Consider the following 26,596-nt stretch of genomic DNA (forward strand, 5'->3'; position numbering starts at 1 on the left):
ATAAATGTTAGGTAAAAGGAAGTACGCTCCAGAATGAGTTGTCAGTTAACTAAATTTATGCCACAATAAGTGGGATTGCCTTTTCCTTGCTCTTGCTGCCTCTTTCCACGCCACCCAGCTTTGCGTTAGACTGGACTTTGAAGATAGCTCAGTGGCCATTTTATAGAGTGGGTAGGAATCGGCCGCATTAGTGAGTGCTGTCACAGACAGGATAGGAATGGTAGATGTGTTTGTTCCCATGACAATTTCAGGTTACTATTTTTGATACTATTTTTTCTGTTTATTAAAATTAATTGAATTAAATAGACAATAGGTGCAAGAGTAGGCCATTCGGCCCTTCGAGCCAGCACCACCATTCAACGTGATCATGGCTGATCATTCTCAATCAGTACCCCGTTCCTGCCTTCTCCCCATACCCCCTGACTGCTATCCTTAAGAACTCTATCTAGCTCTCTCTTGAATGCATTCAGAGAATTGGCCGCCACTGCCTTCTGAGGCAAAGAATTCCACAAATTTACAACTCTGACTGAAAAGGTTTTTTCCTCATCTCTGTTCTAAATGGCCTACCCCTTATTCTTAAACTGTGGCCACTGGTTCTGGACTCCCCCAACATTGGGAACATGTTTCCTGCCTCTAATGTGTCCAACCCCTTAATAATCTTACATGTTTCGATAAGATCCCCTCTCGTCCTTCTAAATTCCAGTGTATACAAGCCTAGCCGCTCCAGTCTTTCAACATATGACAGTCCCGCCATTCCGGGAATTAACCTAGTAAACCTACGCTGCCGCCCTCAATAGAAAGAATATCCTTCCTCAAATTTGGAGACCAAAACTGCACAGAGTACTCCAGGTGCGGTCTCACTAGGGCCCTGTACAACTGCAGAAGGACCTCTTTGCTCCTATACTCAACTCCTCTTGTTATGAAGGCCAACATTCCATTGGCTTTCTTCACTGCCTGCTGTACCTGCATGCTTCCTTTCAGTGACTGATGCACTAGGACACCCAGATCTCGTTGTACGTCCCTTTTTCCTAACTTGACAGCATTCAGATAATAATCTGCCTTCTTATTCTTACCACCAAAGTGGATAACCTCACACTTGTTTACTTGAAAATTAAATTCCCTTGTTGCGTTTCCAGATCAGTGGTCCGGGCAATGAGGGGCAAAAACTGAAACATGATGCTGGTGTATCCCAGGGGAAAATATCTGAATGAGATACCGTATTTGGAAGGAAAATGTTTGTGGTAACTTGTCTGCTTGTGAGAATAATGGGATCCTGCAAAATACATGATTTTGTTTTGCTTTTTATAAACTCAATTTTTTTAATCCTTTTATTCAGAAGCGTGATTGTTTAGTTCAGTTTAATTTAGATTGTCCAATTTTGATGCATGTTCAGCTTGTCTTAAGGGTGTGGTTCTGGCAGGAACTATCCTTTGGTACCAGTTGGTGTGTTTGTCAGATGTTGGTTTAAATGCAGGTCTCTGTGGTTTGTGAAGTCAATGATGGCAGGCCCAAATAGCTTCCCATCTCCATGCTTTTAAATGCATGATGTTCAAACCTGGGTCTCTAGCGCTGTAAGCGCTGTAAGGCAGCAACTCTACCAGTCCTTAATGTTGGGGAGAGTTATATATCCAAGATGTTATTTATCATTGTTGTCTGAAATGATTTTATTCTACTATAAACTGCGATCAAGAATAAATTCCTGCGTTAAGGTTTGAGATTAAAATATATTCTTTATTCCCCTACATCCATCAATTTGTCCTTGGAATCTTGACCTTGAGTCTTTTTACTTGAGCAAAAATTGTGTATCAAATATTGTGTTGGATATTTATATTATTGCAGCCATTTTTTGTTGATAAACCTGGTTTTGTTTGTGACGTGTAGGAGGGGCAGCAGATGCTGGTTTAAACCGAAGGGAGACACAAAATGCTGGAGTAACTCAGCGGGACAGGGTATTGGTTGAAGAAGCGGGATATTTTCTGAAGGGTCTCGACCCAATTCCTTCTCTCCAGAGACGCTGAATTACTCCAACATTTTGTGCCTATCTTTGTTTGTGACAGTAAGCCACACCACAAAAGTAGATTGTCTACAGCAGCCAATAGCACCGTGTAAAGTGCTTTATGTGTACCGGCATTGTCCTGGCCATGCAAAGAGCTCTGGTCTACACTAACTGCTGGGTGAACACATGGTAACTAGGCCACCTTGATGTGTGCAGCTTAGTCACTCAGTTGTACGATGACCTGACACCAATGTTTAACTGTTCAATCATCTTTTATAATTCATTTCTGAACTATGGTTGGGAATACTATTTGGGTAACACTAATTGTTCTAATTCCAGTTAATTCTCCAAGGTTGTGTATCTGTTCAAACTGATTGCTTGCGGGAAGCAGGGCTCCATTTTGTTCTCATTTAAAATTTCCTGTCATTGAATAAAAGCAGACAAGTTGTCCAAATATTTATCTTCAAATAATTAGCTGACATGTTATGTCTACATAGTAGGGTGCTTTTAAAAACTGGCAAATATTGTTAAGATCTGTTAATTAAAATATATTTTATCTGCTCCTCTGACTCATGGTGGATAGGCAGTGAAACTGGTTAAGTGACAAATATTTGATTGGGGCAGTGACCCTGAAGAGTTTTAAAATTCTCCAACACTCAGACACTTACATTTTTTTTACTCACTTTCAAAAGCAGTTGTTTTATTTATAGATACATAGACAATAGGTGCAGAAGCGGAAGTGGCGGCGCCTAACGGCTGCGGCTCGCTAGCAGTCTGTTCGTCTTTTTTCCATTTTTTTGTTGTTGTGTTTCGGTGTTGGGATGTTTTTTTTTGTTTTTTGGTTGTGTATGTGTGGGGGGTGGTGGTGTGGGTGGGGGGGTGGTGGTGTGGGGGGGGGGGGGGGGAACCTTTCTCTTTTAGGTCTCTTCCTCACGGCGCGGGGTGCGGCTCGGCCGCGGGGCCTTCCATCGCCTGGCGCGGCTCGGCCGCTGGACTTAACATCGCCCGGTGCAGCTCGGCCGCTGGACTTAACATCGCCCGGCGCGGCTCGGCCGCTGGACTTAACAGTGCCCGGTGCGGCTTGGCCGCGGGGCCTTCCATCGCCCGGTGCGGCTCGGCCGCGGGGCCTAACATCGCTGGTGCGGCTCGGCCGCTGGACTTAACAGTGCCCGGTGCGGCTCGGCCGCGGGGCCTAACATCGCTGGTGCGGCTCGGCCGCTGGACTTAACAGTGCCCGGGCCGCGGGGCCTAACATCGCCCGGCGCGGCTCGGCCGCGGGACTTTTCATCGCTGGTGCGGCTCGGCCGCTGGACTTAACATCGCCCGGTGCGGCTCGGCCGCGGGGCCTAACATCGCCCGGTGCGGCTCGGCCGCGGGACTTAGCTGCGCACGGCTCGGTCGCGGGGCCTTCCATCACCCGGTTCGGCCGCGAGACGTCTCAGCGCCCGGTGCGACTCGGCCGCGGGGACTTCCATCCCCTTGCGGGGACTGTGCGGGTCGGTCGGGGACGAGCTGTCTGTCCGTGGGCGTGGGGAAGAGAGTGGAAGTTTTGTTGCCTCCATCACAGTGAGGGGGTGTTTGGAGTCACTGTGATGGACGTTTGTGTTGGGGTCATGTGTCTTGTGTTCTTTTTTGTGTGTGACTGCTATGTAGTTTCGTTCGGTACCTTGGTACCGAATGACAAATAAAGCTCTGTTGAACTGTTGAAGTAGGCCATTCGGCCGTCTGAGCCAGCACCGCCATTCCTGCCTTCTCCCCGTATCCCTTGATTCTGCTAAGCCCTAAGAGCTCTATCTAACTCTTTTGAATGCATCCAGTGAATCGGCCTCCACTGCCTTCACAGGCAGAGAATTCCACAAATTCACAACTCTCTGGGTGAAAAAGTTTTTCCTCGTCTCAGTTCTAAATGGCCTACCCCTTATTCTTAAACTGTGGCCCCTGGTTCTGGACTCCCCCAACATCGGGAACATGTTTCCTGCATCTAGCGTGTCCAATCCCTTAATAATTTTATATGTTTCTACATATAAAATAGTAGAAATCCCCTCTCATCCTTCTAAATTCCAGTGAATGCAAGCCCAGCGGCTCCAGTCTTTCATCATATGACAGTCCCGCCTTTCTGCAAATTAACCTTGTGAACCTATGCTGCACTCCTTGAATTGCAAGAATGTCCTTCCTCAAATTAGGAGACCAAAACTGCACACAATACTCTATGTGAATACCCTAGCCCAATACCATGTGCTCTAATCTTGCCCACTAATCTCCTGTGTGGGACCTTATCAAAGACTTTCTGAAAGTCCAGGAACACTACATCCACTGGCTCTCCCTTGTCCATTTTACTTGTTACATCCTCAAAAAATTCCAGAAGATTAGTCAAGCATGATTTCCTCCTCATAAATCCATGCTGACTTTGACCAATCCCGTCACTCCTACTACCGATGTAAGGCTAACTGGTCTATAAATCCCTGCTTTTTTTCTCCCTCATTTTTTAAGAAGTGGGATAACATTAGCTACCCTCCAATCCACAGGAACTGATCCAGAATCTGTAGAACATTGGAAAATGATCACCAATGCATCCACGATTTGTAGAGCCACCTCCTTGAGTACCCTGGGATGCAGACCATCAGGCCCTGGGGATTTATCAGCCTTCAGTCCCATTAGTCTACCCAACACCATTTCCTGACTAATGTGAATTTCCTTCAGTTCCTCCGTCACCCTAGGTCCTCTGCCCCTAGTACATCTGGGAGATTGTTAGTGTCTTCCTTAGTGAAGACAGATCTAAAGTACCTGTTCAACTTGTCTGCCATTTCTTTGTTCCCCATAATAAATTCACCTGTTTCTGTCTTCAAGGGACCCACATTTGTCGTAACTATTTTTTTCCTCTTCACATTCAATCAGCCTCCAAGGACAGTCTGTGACTCATGTTGCTTGGCGTGTTTCTAGTCTGTATCTGCCTCCACCTGCCTCACCTAATTTTGTTTCCAGAATCTTCTGCCTTTATTGTGCAATTTTCAGGATTGGGAGTGGGAGGAGGAATAGCATTGCTACATGAATACTTGGTGGCACAAAGCAAGTTTCCAATTCAAAGTGGGGATCCATTTTAGATCTGATTTTTACCGTACACTGAAAGAACAGTTTGGTTTGCTGAGGTCAGAGTGGTGCAACGTATGTGAGGTTGGATCATGCCAGAAGCTCTGCACTGGAGGCCCGTTGAAGTGTGTAGTCAGCAGTAAATTAATATGTAAATTAAGTCTTGTGGAATGTGGAACAAATACTGTATGTTGCATAATGACCTTTCCTGGGTGCCATTTCAATTGAACAATAAAGATTTTTCAGTTTGCGATTATGAATTATGAAACCGTTTTCAGGGAAGCAAATGAGTCACAAGTAATAGTGAAATAACCCAAGGAGCCAACTAGGATCATGACAGCAGTCTCTTCCCATGTCCCTCCATTTCCTTCATACCCAAATACATGACTCAATATTTTAATACACTTGATGTAAGCATCTGCAGTGGTCCGGGTGCCTAATTGCAAAGACTCGTATCCCTTAAGCTGGAGAAAGTGTAGACATTCTTGATGTCGCACTTTGTGCAATTAAAAATGTGCAGAAGTTTTTATTTTCTGTTTGCCTGTCGTGATTGAGTTGCCCCTTTCATTGTGCGGCAGTCCCTCAGTGGTTTACATTTCCAAAAGGAACGTAGGTGTGCTTCACTATGGCAGAGTAGAGCGGTGTTGACATTAGAGGCCAAGTCACTCGATGGAAATGAACAGTGACCGAGCCACATACGACCAGCCTTTACATGTGCTATTGTACACCCTAATTTGCATTGTAAACTTTGACTAAGATCACACGGAACTTCAAATGTTTATGACAGAGAATTAACTTGTTTATTTATTAAAATCTGGGTGTATGGTATTAAAAGCCACACTTGATGATTTGACCACAGGTTTGATGTCGATTTAGCACAACACATCTGCACGTCCTTGTTGCTCCATTTCCCAAGCTGGTTGCTGGCCTCTGAGGCGGTCTCGGCTTTTGTCTGGGATAACAATTTTAAGTGACTTGAAAGTGAGCACAATACCACCCCCTCCCTACGCAAACTCCTTGCGTTCAACGTCCTTGTGTTGAACTGTTGTGAGACTGATATCCATGAAAAACAGAACATTTGTTAAGAAATGCAAGTTAGTAGCACATAACTGCTAATGTTTTGATAAGTTATGGATAAGTTTGTGGGTGTGAAAATAATACCAGACCTCCCTGAGAATATTTGAATACACAATTTATTCAAATATGAATAGACATTTTATATATACATATTATTTGAATGTCAATTTTTGTTCTTTCATGGAAACTAGGTTTATTTACAAGATTTTGTGCATTTTTGAATAACATTGTATTTGTCAATCAGGTGGATTTGGGTATTCTAGAGCCTAGCCCTCCCCATGTGGAAAGGGGAAGGCGGGACTCTCGATGGAGGAGGATCAGTCTGAAGAAGGGTCTCGACCCGAAACGTCACCCATTCCTTCTGTCCAGAGATGCTGCCTGTCCCACTGAGTTACTCCAGCACTTTGTGTCTATCCCTATGTTGTAGGCTGGCTAACTGTACTCTGTTTCTCATCAGTGTTGAAGGGGAATACGTGCCAATGGAAGGAGACGAGGTCTCGTACAAGGTGTGTTCTATTCCTCCCAAGAACGAGAAGAAGCAGGCTGTGGAGGTGGTCATCACCCACCTGGTGCCAGGAACCAAACACGAAACATGGTCAGGACAGGTAGTCAGCCCGTAACGACCAACAATCCCATCCTGCTGTCTAACAAGGGAGTAAGTATGAGCAAGCCTCGTCCAACCAACTGCTGGCAGGATCGACGGTAATATTTTCACAAAGGTGTCGTATTTTAAATGCTCCAACAATGAAGCAGTTAGTTGGCTGATAGTTTGAATATCACGCATACTGTGCATGTTTTCTATTGAGGTGACTTGGCCAGTGAATGTACATGTGGAGTTTTCAAACGTGTAGTCCCCCAAAATCATTATATTAAAAGCCACACTTTCTTACTAAGGCAGCAAAATGCAATTAAACTTTATTTAAAACTGTGCTGCCCTGCAAGTTATATTAATTTTAGTTATAGATTTGTTGAATTTCTTTGGTGGAGAATCTTGTTTGTTAATTATGGGCTTAGTCATGTTAAGGGAAAGTCATCTTGTAATATTGTCTGGTGTGCGTGATGCACTCCTCCAGGATGTGAATGTGAATTGGCTTCTGCCCAGTTCCCTCCAAACTAGTTACTCCAAGGTTCAGAGCACCACACTATTCCCTCTCTCCTCAATGCACAATGTACGTGGTTGCAATGGAGATAATCATCACACCTACATTCATTACTTTGGTGTTAGCAGCATGCGGAGTTGCTGTCCGAACTTCTGGAGGTTCACCCTTTTGAAAAATGCAGTGCCTTCTGATTATACCTACATTGATTTGACACTGCTGATTCCTGACTGTCGGGGAATTGTTCCAGCACAGCACTGATTGACCAGTCTGGTGATAAATGCCAGACATTTTGTAAAATCTTGCCGACCAGTTTTCATTGGATTCACACGTAATTTGGGTTTTTATATTGTAGATTCCTGTGAATCTTCTATTTTCTTAGAAACTTTTGGTGTATTGGCTAATGGAAGCACATTAGAGCTGGCAATTGAATGTCATGTCTTGGCAGTTGCTTGCTATTGTCCCCAGTGGTACCCGAAGTTAAACGTCATAACGAGGTGAAAGGGGATTCAGCTTTAAAGAGATCGGCTCTTGGTGTCAACATTTCTTCTGCTGATATCACTTTTCCCATCTGTGGTTACGTTACATTTTACGCTGCTACCTCCTTGGAGTACTTTTATTTAAAAACAACTAATGCAGAATGTGTAAGATCAATTAATTCAGTCAGCATAAAGGAGGGAATATTAATTAATGGGAGTTCAATCTGGGAGTTCTAAGAGCCGTTAGTAATGGCTGATGTTGGGACTGCCCTGCATGGTGATCATGCACAGGGGCGAGTCTGAACCCGCTGTCGTGTTTCAGTGTAAAAGAACTTGAGATGTTGCCGTGTCTTTGAGTTCCTGACTTCTGTGAAGAATAATTTTTATTCTTCAGTGCCTTAATTTTCAACTCTTTAATGACCAGTTTGATTTACCCCATGACATCAAGTGGTTTATATTTACCAATATGAATATTGTATTTTAATGTACCGTGCTGTTAAATCTAACTATTGGAATCTAGAAACTTAAAAAAATTAATGTATCATTTTGTGCCTTTTGGCATTTACGTATTATCTGTATTTTTGAATAGCGGACAAATAAAATTAAATAAAACAAAAATCTTGCATTGTTTTAATCTACATCTGTTACAGCCTTGTACATTGCAAAGCAACTTTAACTTTCAAAATGAAACCTTCCCGTAATTCGTTTTCCTGTGTTCAGACTGCTTACCAACTTAGTTTTTAAAGGTATTTTAGGAGGGTAGATTTTTTTTTAAAGGTTCATAATTAATTGTAAGTAATCAAGAATAAACAATTTTAAACCTGAATTTAAATCTGGTTATCTATTGAGTAGACAATAATTGCAGGGGGAAATAAATCAATAACAGAATGACCTGTGCAATAGAGTCCTCCAACCTCATCTATTGTCAAGTCAAGTCAAGTCAATTTTATTTGTATAGCACATTTAAAAACAACCCACATTGACCAAAGTGCTGTACATCTGATTAGGTACTAAGGAAAAAAATGAAACATACAGTAGCACACAAACATAACAGCACATACAAAACAGTTCACAGCGCCTCCTCAATGAGCCTCAAACGCTAGGGAGTAGAAATAGGTTTTGAGCCTGGACTTAAAGGAGTCTGATGGGGAGAGGGATGCTGTTCCACAGTCTAGGAGCTGCAACCGCAAAAGCGCGGTCACCCCTGAGCTTAAGCCTAGACCGCGGGATAGTGAGTAGCCCCAAGTCGGCCGACCTGAGGGACCTGGAGTTAGAGAGGTGGGTTAGAAGATTTTTGATGTAGGGGGGGAATGTCCATTTAGGGCTTTATACGTGAATAGGAGGAGCTTGAAGTTGATTCTGTACCGTACAGGGAGCCAGTGGAGAGAGGCCAGAATCGGCGTGATGTGGTCCCTGTTGCGGGTACCCGTCAGGAGTCTCGCTGCGGCGTTTTGGACCAGTTGCAGGCGGGACAGGGAAGATTGGCTGATCCCAGTGTATAGGGAGTTGCAGTAGTCTAGGCGGGAGGAAATGAAAGCGTGAATGATTTTTTCAGTGTCGTCGAATTGGAGGAAAGGTTTGATTTTAGCTATGGTACGAAGTTGGAAGAAGCTGGCTTTTACCACAACATTGACTTGCTTGTCAAATTTTAATGTAGAGTCAAATATCACGCCGAGGTTTTTGACATGCGGTTTGACTAGGCAGGATAGGCTTCCAAGACTGCCTGTTATCGATTTGATGGAGTCGGGGGGGCCGAATAGGATGACCTCAGACTTGCTCTCGTTTAATTGGAGGAAGTTCTGTGCCATCCAACATTTTATGTCCTCAAGGCAGTGTAAGAGGCTGTTTAAATTTGACTGGTTGTTGGGTTTCAGGGGGAGGTAAAGCTGAGTGTCATCAGCATAGCAGTGGAAAGAAATGCCGTGCCTTTGAATGATTTGGCCAAGGGGGAGCATGTATAGAGAGAAGAGAATGGGGCCTAGGATGGAGCCTTGTGGAACTCCGCAGGAGAGGCTAGCTGGAGCAGAGGAATAACTGCCTATGTTGATGGCGAAACTCCTATCTTTGAGGTAGGAAGCGAACCAGCTCAGGGCAGTGCCATCAATGTCAACCGCGTACCGGAGACGGTCAATAAGGATGGTGTGGTCCACTGTATCGAACGCGGCGCTGAGGTCGAGAAGGAGCAGGATTGCACAGTCGCCGGTGTCGATGGCGAGAAGCAGGTCGTTGTGTACCTTCAACAAATGATGCTGTTCCAGATGTCAACTTCTCTACATCGGCGAGACCAAGCGCAGGCTCCGCGATCGTTTCGCTGAACATCTCCGTCTCAACCAACCTGATCTCCTGGTGGCTCAGCACTTCAACTCCCCCTCCCATTCCCAATCTGACCTTTCTGTCCTGGGCCTCCTCCATTGTCAGAGTGAGGCCCAGTGCAAATTGGAGGAACAGCACCTCATATTTCACTTGGGTAGTTTACACCCCAGAGGTATGAACATTGACTTCTCTAACTTCAGGTAGCCCCTGCTTCCCCTTTCTATCCCCTCCCCCTTCCCAGTTCTCCTACTAGTCTTCCTGTCTCCAACTACATCCTATCTTTGTCCCGCCCCCTCCCCTGACATCAGTCTGAAGAAGGGTCTCAACTGGAAACGTCACCCATTCCTTCTCTCCTGAGATGCTGCCTGACCCACTGAGTTACTCCAGCATTTTGTGTCTCTCTTCGATTTAAACCAGCATCTGCAGTTTTTTCCCCCTACAATATAGTTTAATAGTTGTTCCAGGATAGATATTGCATGTAGACACAAAATGCTGGAGTAACTCAGCGGGACAGGCAGCATCTCTGCAGAGAAGGAATGGGTGACGTTTCAGGTCAAGACCCTTCTTCAGACTCAGATATTGCATGTTTGTCTTTAAAAATGAGAATATAATTCACCCGGATGGATAGATTCTAGATTAGTACGGGTATCAGGGGTTATGGAGAGAAGGCAGAATGGGGTTAGGAGGGAGAGATAGATCAGCAATGATTGAATGGCAGAGTAGACGATGGGCCGAATGGCCTAATTCTGCTCCTATCACTTATGATCTTATGTACACAATATAGTAAAGAAAATTCTGTTGCCCCATAAAATCTTTCAGAATTCCACAGGTTCACCACCCTCTGACTAAAGAAATTCCTCCTCATCTCCTTCATAAAGGAAAGTCCTTTAGTTTTGAGGCTATGACCTCTAATCCTAGACTCTCCCACTAGTGGAAACATCCTCTCCACATCCACTCTATCCAAGCTTTTCACTATTTGGCTTTTCTAAGAGTGAGTGGTCAGCTATGTACCTTAATGAAAAATCTAAATCATTATCCACCATGGGGGGCCTTCTTAAGAAATGCTGGACAGGTAAGCTATGCTAATTAAGATGGCAATTGTGTGTAAAAAAAACCAGGGTACATAGCATTAAGTATATATGTGCAAAATGTTTTGTACACTGATTTCAAATTATGTGGACATTCAAATGGTACATCAAAAGCATTTGATAAATCTCAGACCAAACGTAGACAAATGGTGGTTGTTGTTGATCAGTCATCTTTGCCCAAGGACATATCTGTGGAAATTACCCATCTTCAGCTGCATAGAAAACAGAACAAAGGGTACAGCACACAGACAGGCCTGATAAATTCTTTATTGATTTAAAAAATATGCCCTTCATTGCACCAAATTACATGTCAGTTTGTAGATTCAATCTTGTACAATGATCTATTATATACACTCCTACTTAATTCAGTCAGGAGGAGACAGTGTTGTCTGATGCTGACCTAATAAACATCATAAGGACTGCTTTTAGGACTGGCTTTTTCCAGTGCAATCTATGTCATGTTGAAGGTAAGTTTTTACATTGTGCATTTGATGACTGCAACCAGCAGTTAAAATTGCTTTGCCACCATGGGGATAACACCAGTCGGCACTACCTTGGGTTGCTGTCTCTATTTCACAGGCACAGGGCTGGAGGTAGCATAGTTATAAGGCTGTGCTCTTTGATTTTTTACCTGCAAGCATGGTTGTGATTCAGAGTCTTGAAAGAGGATTTGAACTGGATATGTGGAGTCCTAAAAGAAACCCAATTATGAAACAATAGAAAATAGTTTGAGTCATACAGCATGGAAGCAGGCCCTTTAACCCAACCTGCCCATGCTGACCAAGATGCCCCATCTACACTAGTCCCACCTGCCTGCGTTTGGCCCATATCCCTCCAAACCTGTCCATTCCATGTACCTGTCTGAATGTCTTTCAACTACTCCTCATTCCATGTACCCACCACCTCTGCGGAAAAAGTTGGCCCTCAGATTCCTAGTGAATCCTTCCCCTCACCTTAAATTTATGACCTTTGGTTCTTGATTACCCAACTCTAGGTAAACACCATGAGTCGTTTTACTTTAATTAAAATGATCACATGACAATAAACCTTTGCATAACAACAATGATCTTCAGGAAATCTCTCACTCATTCTGCAACAATAATCAAAACTGCTACAGTATAGAGTTTCCTGCAAAGTACAACATCCTTCTGTGACCAGCACAAAGCACCCAATGTGAATCTAAAAACCAATGAAGATACAAGTACCAGTGTTTAATGCCCGCTAACAACTTTGGTCCAAACTTCCCAATTGACAATTTAGCTGATTCATTTTACAGAAAATAAGTCTAACGGAATGGCATCTTGAGGGTTCTCATGACATCAGCTCCCACCTTAGTCCGTGTTACAGCTCCCACCCTAGTCCGTGTTACAGCTCCCACCTTAGTCCGTGTTACAGCTCCCACCTTAGTCCGTGTTACAGCTCCCACCCAAGTCCGTGTTACAGCTCCCACCCAAGTCCGTGTTATTATGCAAGTAGCGTGGAGGACGGAACTGCAAATGCTGGTTTACATCGACGATAGACATAAAATGTTGGAGTAACTCAGTGGGACAGGCAGCATCTCTGGATGGAAGGAATCAGTGACGTTTCAGAATGAAGAAGGGTCTCGACCCAAAACATCACCCATTCCTGCGATCCGAAGATGCTGCCTGTCCCGCTGAGTTACTCCAGCATTTTGTGTCTATTATGTAACTAGTGCCAGTTAAAGAATTTCTAACTGTCAAGGTATCAGTTTAATATCCATGTGAGATTATGCTTTACTTTTAATAAATACACTGGCTACTGGCTGTCAGATTTTGTTTCCAGGATTATTGTGTACAAACAGAGTTTCCATTACTGAAGATGGTAGACGCAATTCAAGTATATTTCTTCATGATGTTGGAAATTCCAATGTTCACAAGTTTAGGATGGATTACTGGCCCCCGAGTTGAAAAACAACTCTTCACAAATTCTCTTTGTGTCTGCTGGGGAGGTGACAGAATGACCAATGGTCCTGGGGTCACTGTAGATTTCATGATCGTTCCCACCCTGCAAATACAAAACAAACTGTGTTTAGGGAAGAAATGAAAGTTACTAACAATGATTTAGATTATTCAGTAAAGTTTTTAATTGGGATCTTGTGGATATTAGAGCAAGTGACAGAAGCTCTATAGACGACACATAGCCTGCTTAATGCAGTTTTGAAGGTTGTATATTCTGAATCCTCCGGTGTTCAACAGACCTTGCATGGGAATTCGAGTTTGAATGTTTTTCTAATGGGGATATTTTTTATACCATAAATCCAAACCACACATGCAGGAAACAATTCTGATCAAAGGTCGTCAGCCTGAACTGCTAACTGTGTCTCTTTACCACAGATGCTGCCTGAGCTGTTGACTGATCCAACATTTCCTGTTTGGGAGGGAGGAAGAGGGTGGTGGTGCAGCTGTACTGCTCCAGATAACATCCCTCATGTCTTACTGACCTTGCATCTACAGTTCAGTGAGGTAGATATTTAGCTCGAAGCTGGGAAGTATGTTAGTTCTACCTTTTGTTACAGGGAAAGGCAGAATGGGTTGAGAGTGAAAGATAGATCAGCCATGATTGAATGGCAGAGTAGACTTAATGGGCCGAATGGCCTAATTCTGCCCCTATAACTTATGATAACATTCTATAAAAGTGAAGTTTCTGCACACTGGACGTATGCTGAAAGTCATATTGATTGAGGAAAGGGGCAGCTTGGACCCACCCACCCGCATTAGAAATAAAAAGGTGGGGAAGAAGCCCACACCTGCTGGACGTCTGAATAACCAGACTTGTAAGGGGATCAGCTGCTTTCAGGTAAGCCAGTCTGATGGTAATTCATTTCCTCCCCAGCCTTGGCCTCCAAAATATGTTCTTAAACTGCAGCCTGCGGTTTCCAGTGGAGCTGGGAGGTAAACTTGAGCTCCCTGCTGCCAGGGGTCAGGAGTTTATGGGGAGAAGGCAGCAGAATGGGGTTAGGAGGAAGAGATAGATCAGCCATGATTGAAGGGCAGAGTAGACTTGATGAGCCGAATGGCCTAATTCTGGTCCTATAACTCACTACCTTATTTCACCATGAACCGACCCACCATACTCTGGTCATCATCCTCTGCCAAAGGGACACGAGACCACCAGTTTCCACGATTCAAGGACGTGCTCAAAGAAACACAACATCCCTCCCAATCCAGGCAATCTCTGGCCCATGGGCGGCTCAGAGTGGAGAGGAAAGTGTTGGGAATAGTTTAAGATGTTGAGCCCATGCACCAGGTGCACACAGAAGCCCTGCATGTGGCAAAAGGAGTGTACTATCCCACAAACTAGCTGCACGTTTGCCCTGTCCCATCTGCAAATGTCATATTGCATCAGATGCTTCACTGCCCTTGCAACTAGACTGGAAGCAAGACATACTGAGGGACTGCTTTGGAAGGAAGTCGGTAGACAGCAACAGCTTGCTGGTATAGAAACATAGAAAATAGGTGCAGGAGTAGGCCATTCGGCCCTTCGAGCCTGCACCGCCATTCAATATGATCATGGCTGATCATTCAGCTCAGTAGCCTGTACCTGCCTTCTCTCCATACCCCCTGATCCCTTTAGCAAAAAGGGCCACATCTAACTCCCTCTTAAATATAGCCAATGAACTGGCCTCAACTACCTTCTGTGGCAGAGAATTCCACAGATTCACCACTCTCTGTGTGAAGAAATGTTTTCTCATCTCGGTCCTAAAAGACTTCCCCCTTATCCTTAAGCTGTGACCCCTGGTTCTAGACTCCCCCAACATCGGGAACAATCTTCCCGCATCTAGCCTCTCCAACCCCTTAAGAATTTTATATGTTTCTATAAGATCCCCCCTCAGTCTTCTAAATTCCAGCGAGTACAAGCCCAGTCTATCTAGTCTTTCCTCATATGTAAGTCCCGCCATCCCAGGGATCAATCTGGTGAACCTTCTCTGTACTCCCTCTAAGGCAAGAACGTCTTTCCTCAGGTTAGGAGACCACAACTGCACACAATACTCCAGGTGCGGTCTCACCAAGGCCCTGTACAACTGCAGCAGAACCTCCCTACTCCTAAACTCAAATCCTCTTGCTATGAATGCCAACATACCATTCCCTTTCTTCACTGCCTGCTGCACCTGCATGCTTGCTTTCAAAGACTGGTGCACCATGACACCCAGGTCACGTTGCATCTCCCCTTCTCCCAATCGGTCACCATTCAGGTAATACTCTGCTTTCCTGTTCTTGCCGCCAAAGTGGATAACCTCACATTTATCCACATTATATTGCATCTGCCATGCATTTGCCCACTCGCCTAATCTATCCAAGTCACTGCAGCCTCCTAGCATCCTCCTCGCAGCTAACACTGCCACCCAGCTTCGTGTCATCCGCAAACTTAGAGATGTTGCATTCAATTCCCTCGTCCAAATCATTAATATACACTGTAAATAACTGGGGTCCCAGCACTGAGCCTTGCGGTACCCCACTAGTCACTGCCTGCCATTCCGAAAAGGACCCGTTTATTCCTACTCTTTGCTTCCTGTCCGCCAACCAATTTTCTATCCACCTCAAAACTGAACCCTCAATACCGTGTGCTTTAAGTTTGTACACCAATCTCCTATGTGGGACCTTGTCGAAGGCCTTCTGAAAGTCCAGATATAACACATCGACTGGTTCTCCCTTATCCACTCTACTAGTTACATCCTCGAAAAATTCTATAAGATTCGTCAGACATGATTTGCCTTTGGTAAATCCATGCTGACTTTGTCCGATGATTTCACCACTTTCCAAATGTAATGCTATCACATCTTTAATAACTGACTCTAGCATTTTCCCCACTACCGATGTTAGGCTAACTGGTCTATAATTCCCCGTTTTCTCTCTCCCTCCCTTTTTAAAAAGTGGGATTACATTAGCTACCCTCCAGTCCTCAGGAACTACTCCAGAATCTAAAGAGTTTTGAAAAATTATCACTAATGCATCCACTATTTCTGAGGCTACTTCCTTAAGCACTCTGGGATGCAGCCTATCTGGCCCTGGGGATTTATCTGCCTTTAATCCATTTAGTTTACCTAACACCACTTCCCGACTAACCTGGATTTCCCTCAGTTCCTCCATCTCTTTAGACCCCCGGTCCCCCGCTATTTCCGGCAGACGGTTTATGTCTTCCTTAGTGAAGACAGAACCAAAGTATTTGTTCAATTGGTCTGCCATCTCCTTGTTCCCTATGATCAATTCACCTGTTTCCGACTGCAAGGGACCTACATTTGCCTTAACTAATCTTTTTCTCTTGACATATCTATAAAAGCTTTTGCAGTCTGTTTTTATGTTCCTTGCCAGTTTTCCCTCATAATCTATTTTCCCTTTCCTAATTAAGCCCTTTGTCCTCCTCTGCTGGACTCTGAATTTCTCCCAGTCCTCTGGTATGCTACTTTTTCTGGCTAATCTGTATGCTTCATCTTTTGTTTTAATACTATCCTTGATTTCCCTTGTTAGCCACAGATGCACTACCTTTCCTGGTTTGTTCTTTTGCCAAACTGGGATGAACACTTGTTGTAGTTCATCCATGCGACCTTTAAATGCCTTCCATTGCATGTCCACCGTCAACCCTTTCAGCATCAATCGCCAGTCTATCTTGGACAATTCATGCCTCGTACCCTCAAAGTTACCTTTCTTTAAGTTCAGAACACTTGTTTCTGTATCGACTTTGTCACTCTCCATCCTAATGAAGAACTCTACCATATTATGATCACTCTTGCCCAAGGGGCCTCTCACAACAAGACTGCTAACTAACCCTTCCTCATTACTCAATACCCAGTCTAGAATGGCCTGTTCTCTCGTTGGTTCCTCGACATGTTGGTTTAGAAAACCATCTCTCAAACATTCCAAAAAATCCTCTTCCTCAGCACCCCTGCCAGTTTGGTTCACCCAATCTATATGTAGATTGAAGTCACCCATTATAACTGCTGCACCTTTAGTGCACGCATTTCTAATTTCCTGCTTGATGCCATCCCCAACCTCCCTACTGCTGTTAGGTGGCCTGTACACAACTCCCACTAGCGTTTTCTGCCCCTTAGTGCTTCGTAGCTCTACCCATATCAATTCCACTTCCTCCAAGCTAATGTCCTTCCTTTCCACTGCTTTAATCTCCTCTCTAACCAGTAACGCTACCCCACCTCCTTTTCCTTTCTGTCTATCCTGCCTGAATATAGAATATCCCTGGATGTTGAGCTCCCAGCCTTGGTCACCCTGGAGCCATGTCTCCGTAATCCCAACTATATCATAATCATTAATAACTATCTCCACATTTAATTCATCCACCTTATTACGTATACTCCTTGCATTGAGACACAAAGCCTTCAGGCTTGTTTTTACAACTCTCTTACCCCTTGTACAATTATGTTGAAAAGTGGCCCTTTTTGATTTTTGCCCTGAATTTGTCTGCCTGCCACTTTTACTTTTCACCTTGCTACCTGTTGCTTCTACCCTCATTTTACACCCCTCTGTCTCTCTGCTCCAGCTCCCATCCCCCTGCCACATTAGTTTAAATCCTCCCCGACAGCACTAGCAAACACTCCCCCTAGGACATTGGTTCCATTCCAGCTCAGGTGCAGACCGTCCTGTTTGTACTGGTCTCACCTCTCCCAGAACTGGTTCCAATGTCCTAAGAATTTGAATCCCTCCCCCTTGCACCATTTTTCAAGCCACGTATTCATATGAAATATCCTCCTATTCCTACTCTGACTAGCACGTGGCACTGGTAGTAATCCAGAGATTATAACATCCAGAGTATGTTATAAATGTGCCCGGGGGCTGCCTAATGACGGTCAACTTGATCTGTTTCACATACATCATAATCCCCTTGTTCACTCAAGGCCTGAGCTGATAGAATGGCTCAGGCCTTTAGCTGGGTGTTAATATTTATTCTCAATGGTTGCTTTTTGATAAGAGACAACTTTTACAAGAATGATTTGTAACAATTCCTCAATGTAGCCAGACAGGAGCAAAGTAAACAAGCTTGTCAGGAATCTAGACTGTGTGTGGTTCCCTGGAGCACCCCTGCAGGTCTCCCTCAGTCATGGGATTTATCAGAGACCTGTGCATCTCAACGGTTGTAAAATCTACACTGACAGTATTGGTGTAGTTTCTGGTTGGACCAGACCAACGTTAGAGCAACTGCCAGCAATTTACTGCTCAGCAATCAGCAGAGAACAGCCAAGAAAATCCTGTTTCAGCTTATATTTTTGGTGTAAACTACTAAAGTCTGTTTTAAAATATATTTTTAGCTCATGTTTTGCAGGGACCTGATTTAGTGATGGCACGAAATGGAAGCACTGTTCTGCACGCCAGTAAGAGGCAAATCCAAGTGCTTGGCTGAAATCTCTTGCATGGCATCACTGTTTGGACTCGCACATGCGGGCCAGACCATTGATGCCAGTAGTCCAGCCTAGCAGGCAGACTGGGAGAGTACCAACTAGAAGTTAGAAGAGGGAAAGAAACTTGACCCACTACCTGCTGCCCCACACAGGGTTGCTGGTTCTCAGAGCCACATAAACCCCTGTAATTAAGATGCTGCTGCACCAGGGACCTGGCACAGAGCCCTGCCTTTCCCGATACTGGCAGGAAGAGAGTGTGTGTGCAGCAGGACTGTGCATCCTGTTCCACGAACACACAGTGTGTAGGAAGGAACTGTAGATGCCGGTTTAAACTGAAGATAGACACAAAAAGCTGGAGTAACTCAGCATGTCAGTCAACATCCCTGGACAAAAGGAATAGGTGACGTTTTGGGTTGAGTGCCAAAATGTCACCTATTCGTTTTCTCCCGAGATGCTGTCTGACCCGCTGAGTTTCTCCAGCTTTTTGTGTCTATCACAGCATGTCCTCCATTAATCACATACCTTCCCTGAGTACATCTAAAGAGTCACAAACGAGAGTACATTATTTTAAAAAAGGTAAACAGAGGAAAGATCAAGCAGAATTTGTGTTCAAAATGTTTTAAAACTCAAGCATTTGCTTTAATACTCAAGTGAAAATTATTGTAACAGGTCAATCTTGGCATGAAACAATTCCTAATAGTCTAGCGTCAGAGTGGGAGAGGGGAGGATGGGAAAGGGGGGGGGTACTAAAGGAAGGATATGGGGCGTGAGGGAGGGGGGGGGTAGCTGTGAGGCACCTGTGGGTGGAGCAGAGAGAGGACGGTCGGCATTTCATGTTACATCACATTGAGTTCCCACCTCAAAAATGCAATTCCAGCTCTCCTTTCACTTGAAATGTAATAAAATGATGACTGCAGGATTAAAGCTCTATACTCACTGGTGAGGTTTTATCTCCAAAGAAGTGAATGGCCTTCAAGTTATCATCTGCGAGGATTCCCAGACAATATCGCTTATCCCACCCATCTGGAAACACGTCAAAGCTGATCTGTCCACCTGGAACAGCGGGGAGAGTAGAGCTGGTTTAGAATGACACTGTACATTTGCATCTTTACAGGTGTGTCCAACGCAGAAACCTGTGTGCTAATAACTACATAAACAAGGCACAACATGTTTGTTATTGCCGTAATCAGACAATTGTAAACACAAACCCATCGCGCACTTCCTTAGGGTAGCTACCCAATCAGCCACTACATTTCGGTCTGATGTCTAAACTAATCACCCACTGATCTGTGAAGCCGTAACTACAAATAGTAAACATTTTGGTGATCTTCTAACGAGCAACAAAACCCGATTGAATCAATGTGCAAGGCCAAACACAAACTCCTTGTGTTCATTCCGTGGTTTAATAAAAATTGCAGATCTTCATGTCAAAGGCAGTCTTCTGCAAGTTCACCCTCACAATTCAAATGAAATTGAATTGTAACAAACTGCCTAAGAATTAATGTATTGTGCATAATGAAATTGAATTTGATTTTGATTCTCAGATCCTACTTAACCTCTCCATAACGCATTTAAATTGTGATTGTTTCAATGACATCCACATTTCTGGCCTCCAAGTAGTTCTTCAAACAACAGAGTACTGTAAACTTACCCCTGAATGAGATTGTTATTTCCTATCTCAATCTAAATGCAATTGTTATTTACATAACAAAATGGCAATTAATTGAGAAATGAAAAATTAATATATATGTGTAATAGAAGCACAGCTTTTTACAGCACCCTGCTATTTTACAAAACTATTTGATAAAATTCTATGAGACCCTAGAGGAATAAAGATTTCCTAATTTTGATTTTACCTTAGAAATAGTCCCAAACCTTTCCCCACCAGTGGAAAGAGAAGATTAAAGTTACCTATAGAAAACGTGAGCCCTTTCCCAGCAAATTCTCTTTGTAAATCAGCTACAAACTTTTTTCTGATATTTTCTTTCTGTTGCAAAAACAAAGCACATTTTTAATTGCCAAGCTGTAAAAACGGTAAGAAAGTACATTTAACTGAACAAAAAAAACCCGATGTATTTTCTTTATTTTATCAGATGTTAGAGGTTTCACATTATTTGCAGTTTATGAGTCTGGTTTCTATTACTCCAAACCTTCCTCAGCACATTAAAAAGGTTAAACTGCACTTTCAAACTGCTGATATGCAGTTCTTTCAAAGCACATGATTCAATTTCCAAACAATCTGGTTAAAACAGGAGGCTGGATTAATACTTCACCAAAATGAAAATAACCAACTACTATTTCATCAAATCAGAACATGAGGAAAACAAATAGAAAATACTGGCAAAAATCACACGACACAAGGACATTTCTATCTGAGCAGTTCCAGCTACGTGAAAACTAAAAATATACCAGCTGGTTTTTATGTTGAGTTAACAGGAACAAGAAAAAGGCTAATAGATTATTAGCTATTATTTCATGGAATTTGCAATTCAAGAATGAGGAAATGAAACATTAGATAAACTAAATTCGTGTCAAACCATCAGGAGAATTCAAATAATCAGTAGATACTGTGGGAAAAACATTGTGGCTTAACTGATTGTGGTTGGGGTGGGGGAAAGAGAGGAAAGCTGGAAGAGAGGAGTGGTTGGACAAAGTCTGACCAGCGAGGTGGATGTAGGTTGTACAGGACCTTGGTGAGGCCACACTGGAGTCCTGTCCCCTCACCCAACCATATAACAGCATTGGAGGCAGTGCAGTAAGGCCAAATCCTGGGACGAGGGGATTGTTCCATCAAGAGAGGCTAAACAAGCTGGTTGTATTCTTGGCAACTTGGAAGATTGAGGGGTGATCTTATTGAAGTAGATATAAGAAAATTACTGCAGATGCTGGTACTAATCGAAGGTATTTATTCACAAAATGCTGAAGTAACTCAGCAGATCAGGCAGCATCTCAGGAGAGAAGGAATGGGTGACCCTTGAAGGGTCTCGACCCGAAACGTCACCCATTCCTTCTCTCCTGAGATGTTGCCTGACCTGCTGAGTTACTCCAGCATTTTGTGAATAAATACCTTCTTATTGAAGTAGATGATGTGAAGAAGCCATGACTGATGTCAGGGTGTTTGTGCCAGACTAGTACGAGTCTTGGACAAGGGGCATGGTACAAGATATGAAGCGGTCATACCTGCTGAGGTACACAGAAATGTTTTCCCACAGAGGACAATGAATCTCTGGAATTCTCTGGCCCAGAGAGCTGTGGAAGCTGGCTCATTACAAGTGTTTGATGTGGAGGTAGATGGATTTTTGAAAGATCAGGGATTGAGGGCTCTGGGGATTAGGGACAGAAGAGTTAGGGCCTGCAGCAATAATAATAATAATAATAATATTCATTTATTGTCATTGCAACGAGTACAACGAAATTAAAAAATAGCCAATCCTGACGGTGCATACAAACATATATGCAATAAATGCAAAAACAAATAAATACAATTATATTAAGTACAAAGATTTTCACCATCAGTCACCATCATAATGCACCATCGTAAAATACTGGAGTAACTCAGCGGGACACGTCTTGACCCAAAACGTCACCCACTCCTTCTACACAGAGATGCTGCCTGTTCCGCTGAGTTACTCCAGCATTTTGTGTCTATCTTCAGTGTAAACAAGCATCTGCAGCTTCTTCCTACACACACCATCATAATTAAATGGCAAGGCAAGCTTGAGGGGCTGGGCAGCTTATCCCAGCTCCCTGTGTTCAATTTCAGGTCACATCTAAGAAACTTAGTATTATATAGAAAACATATTGAGCATTTGAAAATCTGCATAAAGTGTCAACTCCTTTGTTGTGACACAGCACCACCATGTGACAAAGATCAGAGAATACAACTGCAGTTACACAACAATTAGGATGACTTTAGATGAGATGCTTCTGCCTTTACCTTCTTGGCACCAAATACCTTCCTTTGGTCATTCAACCAGGAAGACACTAGCTTTTCTTTAACAATAAGCTTTCCACCTTCACATGTTTATCTTTGCAAGGTTCCTAAGATAAGAGGGAATGTTATCTTTTTTGCTGTGAATCTTTAGTCATTTGACCTAAGGAGGGTGATGTGGTTTGGGCTCATGGGGTGTCTTGGGGAAGCCGAGGACAGGAAATTTTCACGGGCTTAGACACTGCTCATTCCGTTGGGACCATTTTGGGCTCTGTGGAAAAGGTGAAAAGAGGGCACCAAGAAGCTGTGGGTGATGTGATCCAAGGAACTTGGGGAAGAAAGGAAGTTTAAATCTGGCCTGAGGAGAAGTTTCAGGCTTAACAATGATGTGGTTTTAAAATATATATTTTTTAATTTTAGTGATACAACGCGGAAACAGGCCCTTCGGCCCACCGGGCCGCGCCGCCCAGCGATCCCCGCACATTAACACTATCCTACACACACTAGGGACAATTTTTACATTTACCCAGTCAATTAATCTACAAACCTGCACGTCTTTGGAGTGTGGGAGGAAACCGAAGATCTCGGAGAAAACCCACACAGGTCACGGGGAGAACGTACAAACTCCGTACAGACAGCGCCCATAGTCAGGATCGAACCTGGGTCTCCGGCGCTGCATTCGCTGTAAGGCAGCAACTCTACCGCTGCGCCACCGTGACCGCCCATAGTTACCTCCATTTGTGAAGATTTATTGGGCACCTTCAATATATATTTCTTGTGGATCATCCAAGAGTTGAACAACTTTTTACAATAAACTTACTTTATCGAGTTCAAAGAATTCAATCCGTTCTTCTTGGCTGCAGCTCCTACCGATGGGACTGATGTTCAGCATTCCGTTCCGGAATTCAATAAAGGTGCCCCTGTTTAGGAAGAGCAGTTTTATCCACCGTCGCCAGTGCTTACAGCGGGAACAACTGAACTGCCCTGCCTGGTAAAATAAACAGTAGTGGCCAAAGGCCCAGGGCGTTTAGCATTATCAACACACCTGTCTAATATTAAATTAAATAATATCTGAAGGAAATATATCCCCACCGATATCTAGGGGGATACAGATTTAACTTTAATTTTCAAAAGCTGTTCAACGAAATGGCTGATCTCAACTCCAAATTTTCTCTTTTAATAGCTGACAAGACTTGTAGATTCAATATGCTGGAGTACGTCAGTGAGACAGGCAGCATCTCTGGAGAGATTGAGTAATTATTTTCCACTTAATAATCTATGTCAATAAAGAGGATTGCAAAATGAAATGGTTTAATTGCAGCAGGTTTTTTTATTTACCTTTTTCTGGGTAACTTAATGCTGGCCATATAATTTAAAGAATAGTTGATCAGGTTCTGCAGCACTTCCTCACCCAGATGCTCCTGGATGCTCTTCAAAGAAGACAAAACCCATTAAAATAAACCACATGTGAGTTTGTTTCATATCATGTAGAACTGTGGCATTAGTTACCAGACTCTGTTCATGTCGATGTTGTGGGGTAGCAGAGCTTCCGTCTAATCCACTGGCCAAGAGGATGCATAGTTCTGTATTGCACGCTGTCAGTCATAGAGCACAGAAACAGGCCCTTCAGCCCAACTCATCCAGGCCATCCAAGATGTCCCATTTAAACTAGTCCCATTTGCCTGAATTTGACCCATATTCCGCTAAACCTTTCCTATCCAAGTATCTATCCAAGTGTGTTTTAAGTGTGATAGTACCTCTGGCAGCTTGTTGCATATACCCACCAGCGTCTGTGTTGCTGCTGTTCGGCAGGTGTAATCCTATCTTGCAGCTTCATGAGGTCACACCTCATTTGTAACCGAGTTTGGTGCTGATGCCAGCATGCTCACTGTTCTCCACTCCTCACTGAAACAGACCTCACCCCCTGACCTGACAAGTGGAGGAGTGAGGGACAGAGGTTGAAGACGTGCTGCTGCCCGTCACACCTCATGGACGGCAGTCTCTGCACAGTCACATCTACTCTGTGTTGCACACTTGTAGTGCCACACATTGCCCTGGAGCGTGATGCACAGTGTCTGGCCCGTCGCTGTCAGTGAGAATGAAGTGGTGCCCGCTCTATTACTGCACAAGTTGGCGCTGCAGATTTTCAGTTACCCTGCTGCACGATGGATAGATCAAGCTGCCTGTTCATCCCTCACTTTCATAAGACATTGAAACAGTATCAGGTCATTCGGCCCATCGAGTTCGCTCCACCATTTGAACATTGAAATGGGTTAGGTCAGACCAATTACGCAACAATATGATTATGTTGATTCTGGCGAGTATCACCTTTGGTAAAAACATACCTGCTTCTCAAAAAATGTTCCAGCTTTATATGCAACTAAGCCATTCTCAGCAAACACATAATCAGCTTTTGAAATAACTGCAAGAAAAATGGAAGAAGTTTAAAATCCAGTAAAAACAATGTTGCTCACGTTCTTCAGGAACAATGCGGCCAAACCGTGCACAGTCCCTCAATCTAGTTTGCCTAGTTGTTGTTCTGCTTCTAAACCATCAATGTCGCTAGTAACGCTGCAGTGAAACTTGTGATAATCTGCTCCCTGGCCAGTTGTGCACAGTGGCACTACCCTCTGACAGAAACAGTACCTCATCATACCACTTGGCACATACCAATATGCGGTAGGCCATTTACCACTGAGATGAGGAAAAAACCTTTTCACACAGAGAGATGTGAATCCAGGCCAATTGATTGGATGTTTTCAAGAGAGAGTTAGATTTAGCTCTTAGGGCTAACGGAATCAAGGGGTATGGGGAAAAAGCAGGAACGGGGTACTGATTTTAGATGATCAGCCATGATCATATTGTATGGCGGTGCTAGCTCGAAGGGCCAAATGGCCTCCTCCTGCATCTATTTTCTACCTTTCGATGTTTCTGTATCACAGATTTTAAACCATGAATTCAACGGTTTCAAATAACCAGCTTTTCCCGTTTCTGATGAGACATGAACAACGTGTAATTTTAAACTGTTTATCTCTATGGTGCTACCTAATACACGGGGTAATTATAGCATTACCCTTCCTTTCAGATTTCATGCATCAGTAAAGATTTCATTCCAGTGTGTATCTTACAATGCCAGCATTGTTCTTAAGTCTCCATTCCCTTCTCCTGTTTTCGAGTTTCCTGTGTCTGACATCCCTTCAAGATAGATATGTGTGATTAGCAAGTCTTCACCACACTCACTGCCACCAGTCATTCACTCCCTCAGTCTAGACTCAATCACACATATAGCTGTGGTTTTATTTCACACCTCCCCCTTCTCTACAATTCACATCCGATTTCAACCTTTTCAGTTCTGATGAAAGACCAGTGACACAAACTGTTAACTGTTTCTCCCCAGAGATGCTGTATGACTGCTTTTTCCAATTTCCATATAGAGTCATAGAGTGCCCGCCCGCACCTCACCCCTCCCACCCCCACCAGGTGTAGCCCACTGCCCGCCCCTCACCCCTCCAACCAGGTGTAGCCCACTGCCCGCCCGCAAGCCCCTCACCCCTCCCGCCCCCGCCAGGTGTAGTCCCCTGCACGCCCCTCACCCCTCCCGCCAGGTGTAGCCCACTGCCCGGACTCACTGTCGCCGCCCAGCTGCTCCTTGATCTTGTCCACATCGGAGCCGCTGACAATGCCGATCCGCACCCGTGCCCTCAGCCGCTGCAGGAACTCCGCCATGTGCGGCACGATCCTCTGGGGGAGACATGTGGAGAGCAGGTCAGCGGCAGCAACGTAACGCTGTGTGGATGACCAGTGTGTGTGTGTGGATGACCAGTGTGTGCGTGACCCCGCTATGTGTGTGGGTGACCGCCGTGTGTGTGGGTGACCAGTGTGTGCGTGTGTGGATGACCAGTGTGTGTATATGACCAGTGTGTGTGTGGGTGACCGCTGTGTGTGTGACCGCTGTGTGTGTGACCGCTGGGTGCATGTGGATGACCGCCGTGTGTGTGTAGGTGACCACTGTGTGTGTGGATGACCGTTGTGTGGATGCTTTACAGTGGATATTTACACTTTGCACTGATCACAAACCGCCCGCTGTCGCCCATAGCAGTGGTCATCCATCCACGCAGTGCAGTGTAAATGGGCAGCAGTCAGTGTGAATGGCCACTGTCAA

The 26,596-nt window shown here is 44.1% G+C and overlaps 2 protein-coding genes across 2 annotated transcripts in view; one reads left to right on the forward strand and one right to left on the reverse strand.

Annotated features, from left to right (window-relative positions):
- carhsp1 (calcium regulated heat stable protein 1) overlaps positions 1-8,354 on the forward strand; it is a 44,538-nt gene extending 36,184 nt beyond the window's left edge. Inside the window, exon 4 of the mRNA XM_078417576.1 lies at positions 6,618-8,354. Within this exon, the coding sequence (XP_078273702.1) occupies positions 6,618-6,780 (163 nt within the window). The 3' untranslated portion in view covers positions 6,781-8,354. The remainder of the gene's footprint in view (positions 1-6,617) is intronic.
- A 3,040-nt stretch (positions 8,355-11,394) lies between these two features.
- The window catches only part of pmm2 (phosphomannomutase 2), a 16,321-nt gene continuing 1,119 nt past the window's right edge, over positions 11,395-26,596 (reverse strand). The window contains exons 2-8 of the mRNA XM_078417577.1: positions 26,064-26,175; positions 24,780-24,856; positions 23,773-23,864; positions 23,255-23,354; positions 20,415-20,490; positions 19,441-19,556; positions 11,395-13,162 (exon numbers count right to left, since the gene is read on the reverse strand). Of these exons, the coding sequence (XP_078273703.1) occupies positions 13,037-13,162; positions 19,441-19,556; positions 20,415-20,490; positions 23,255-23,354; positions 23,773-23,864; positions 24,780-24,856; positions 26,064-26,175 (699 nt within the window). The 3' untranslated portion in view covers positions 11,395-13,036. The remainder of the gene's footprint in view (positions 13,163-19,440; positions 19,557-20,414; positions 20,491-23,254; positions 23,355-23,772; positions 23,865-24,779; positions 24,857-26,063; positions 26,176-26,596) is intronic.

Source organism: Rhinoraja longicauda, chromosome 21, assembly GCF_053455715.1.
Source record: "Rhinoraja longicauda isolate Sanriku21f chromosome 21, sRhiLon1.1, whole genome shotgun sequence".
Taxonomy (NCBI): domain Eukaryota; kingdom Metazoa; phylum Chordata; class Chondrichthyes; order Rajiformes; family Arhynchobatidae; genus Rhinoraja; species Rhinoraja longicauda.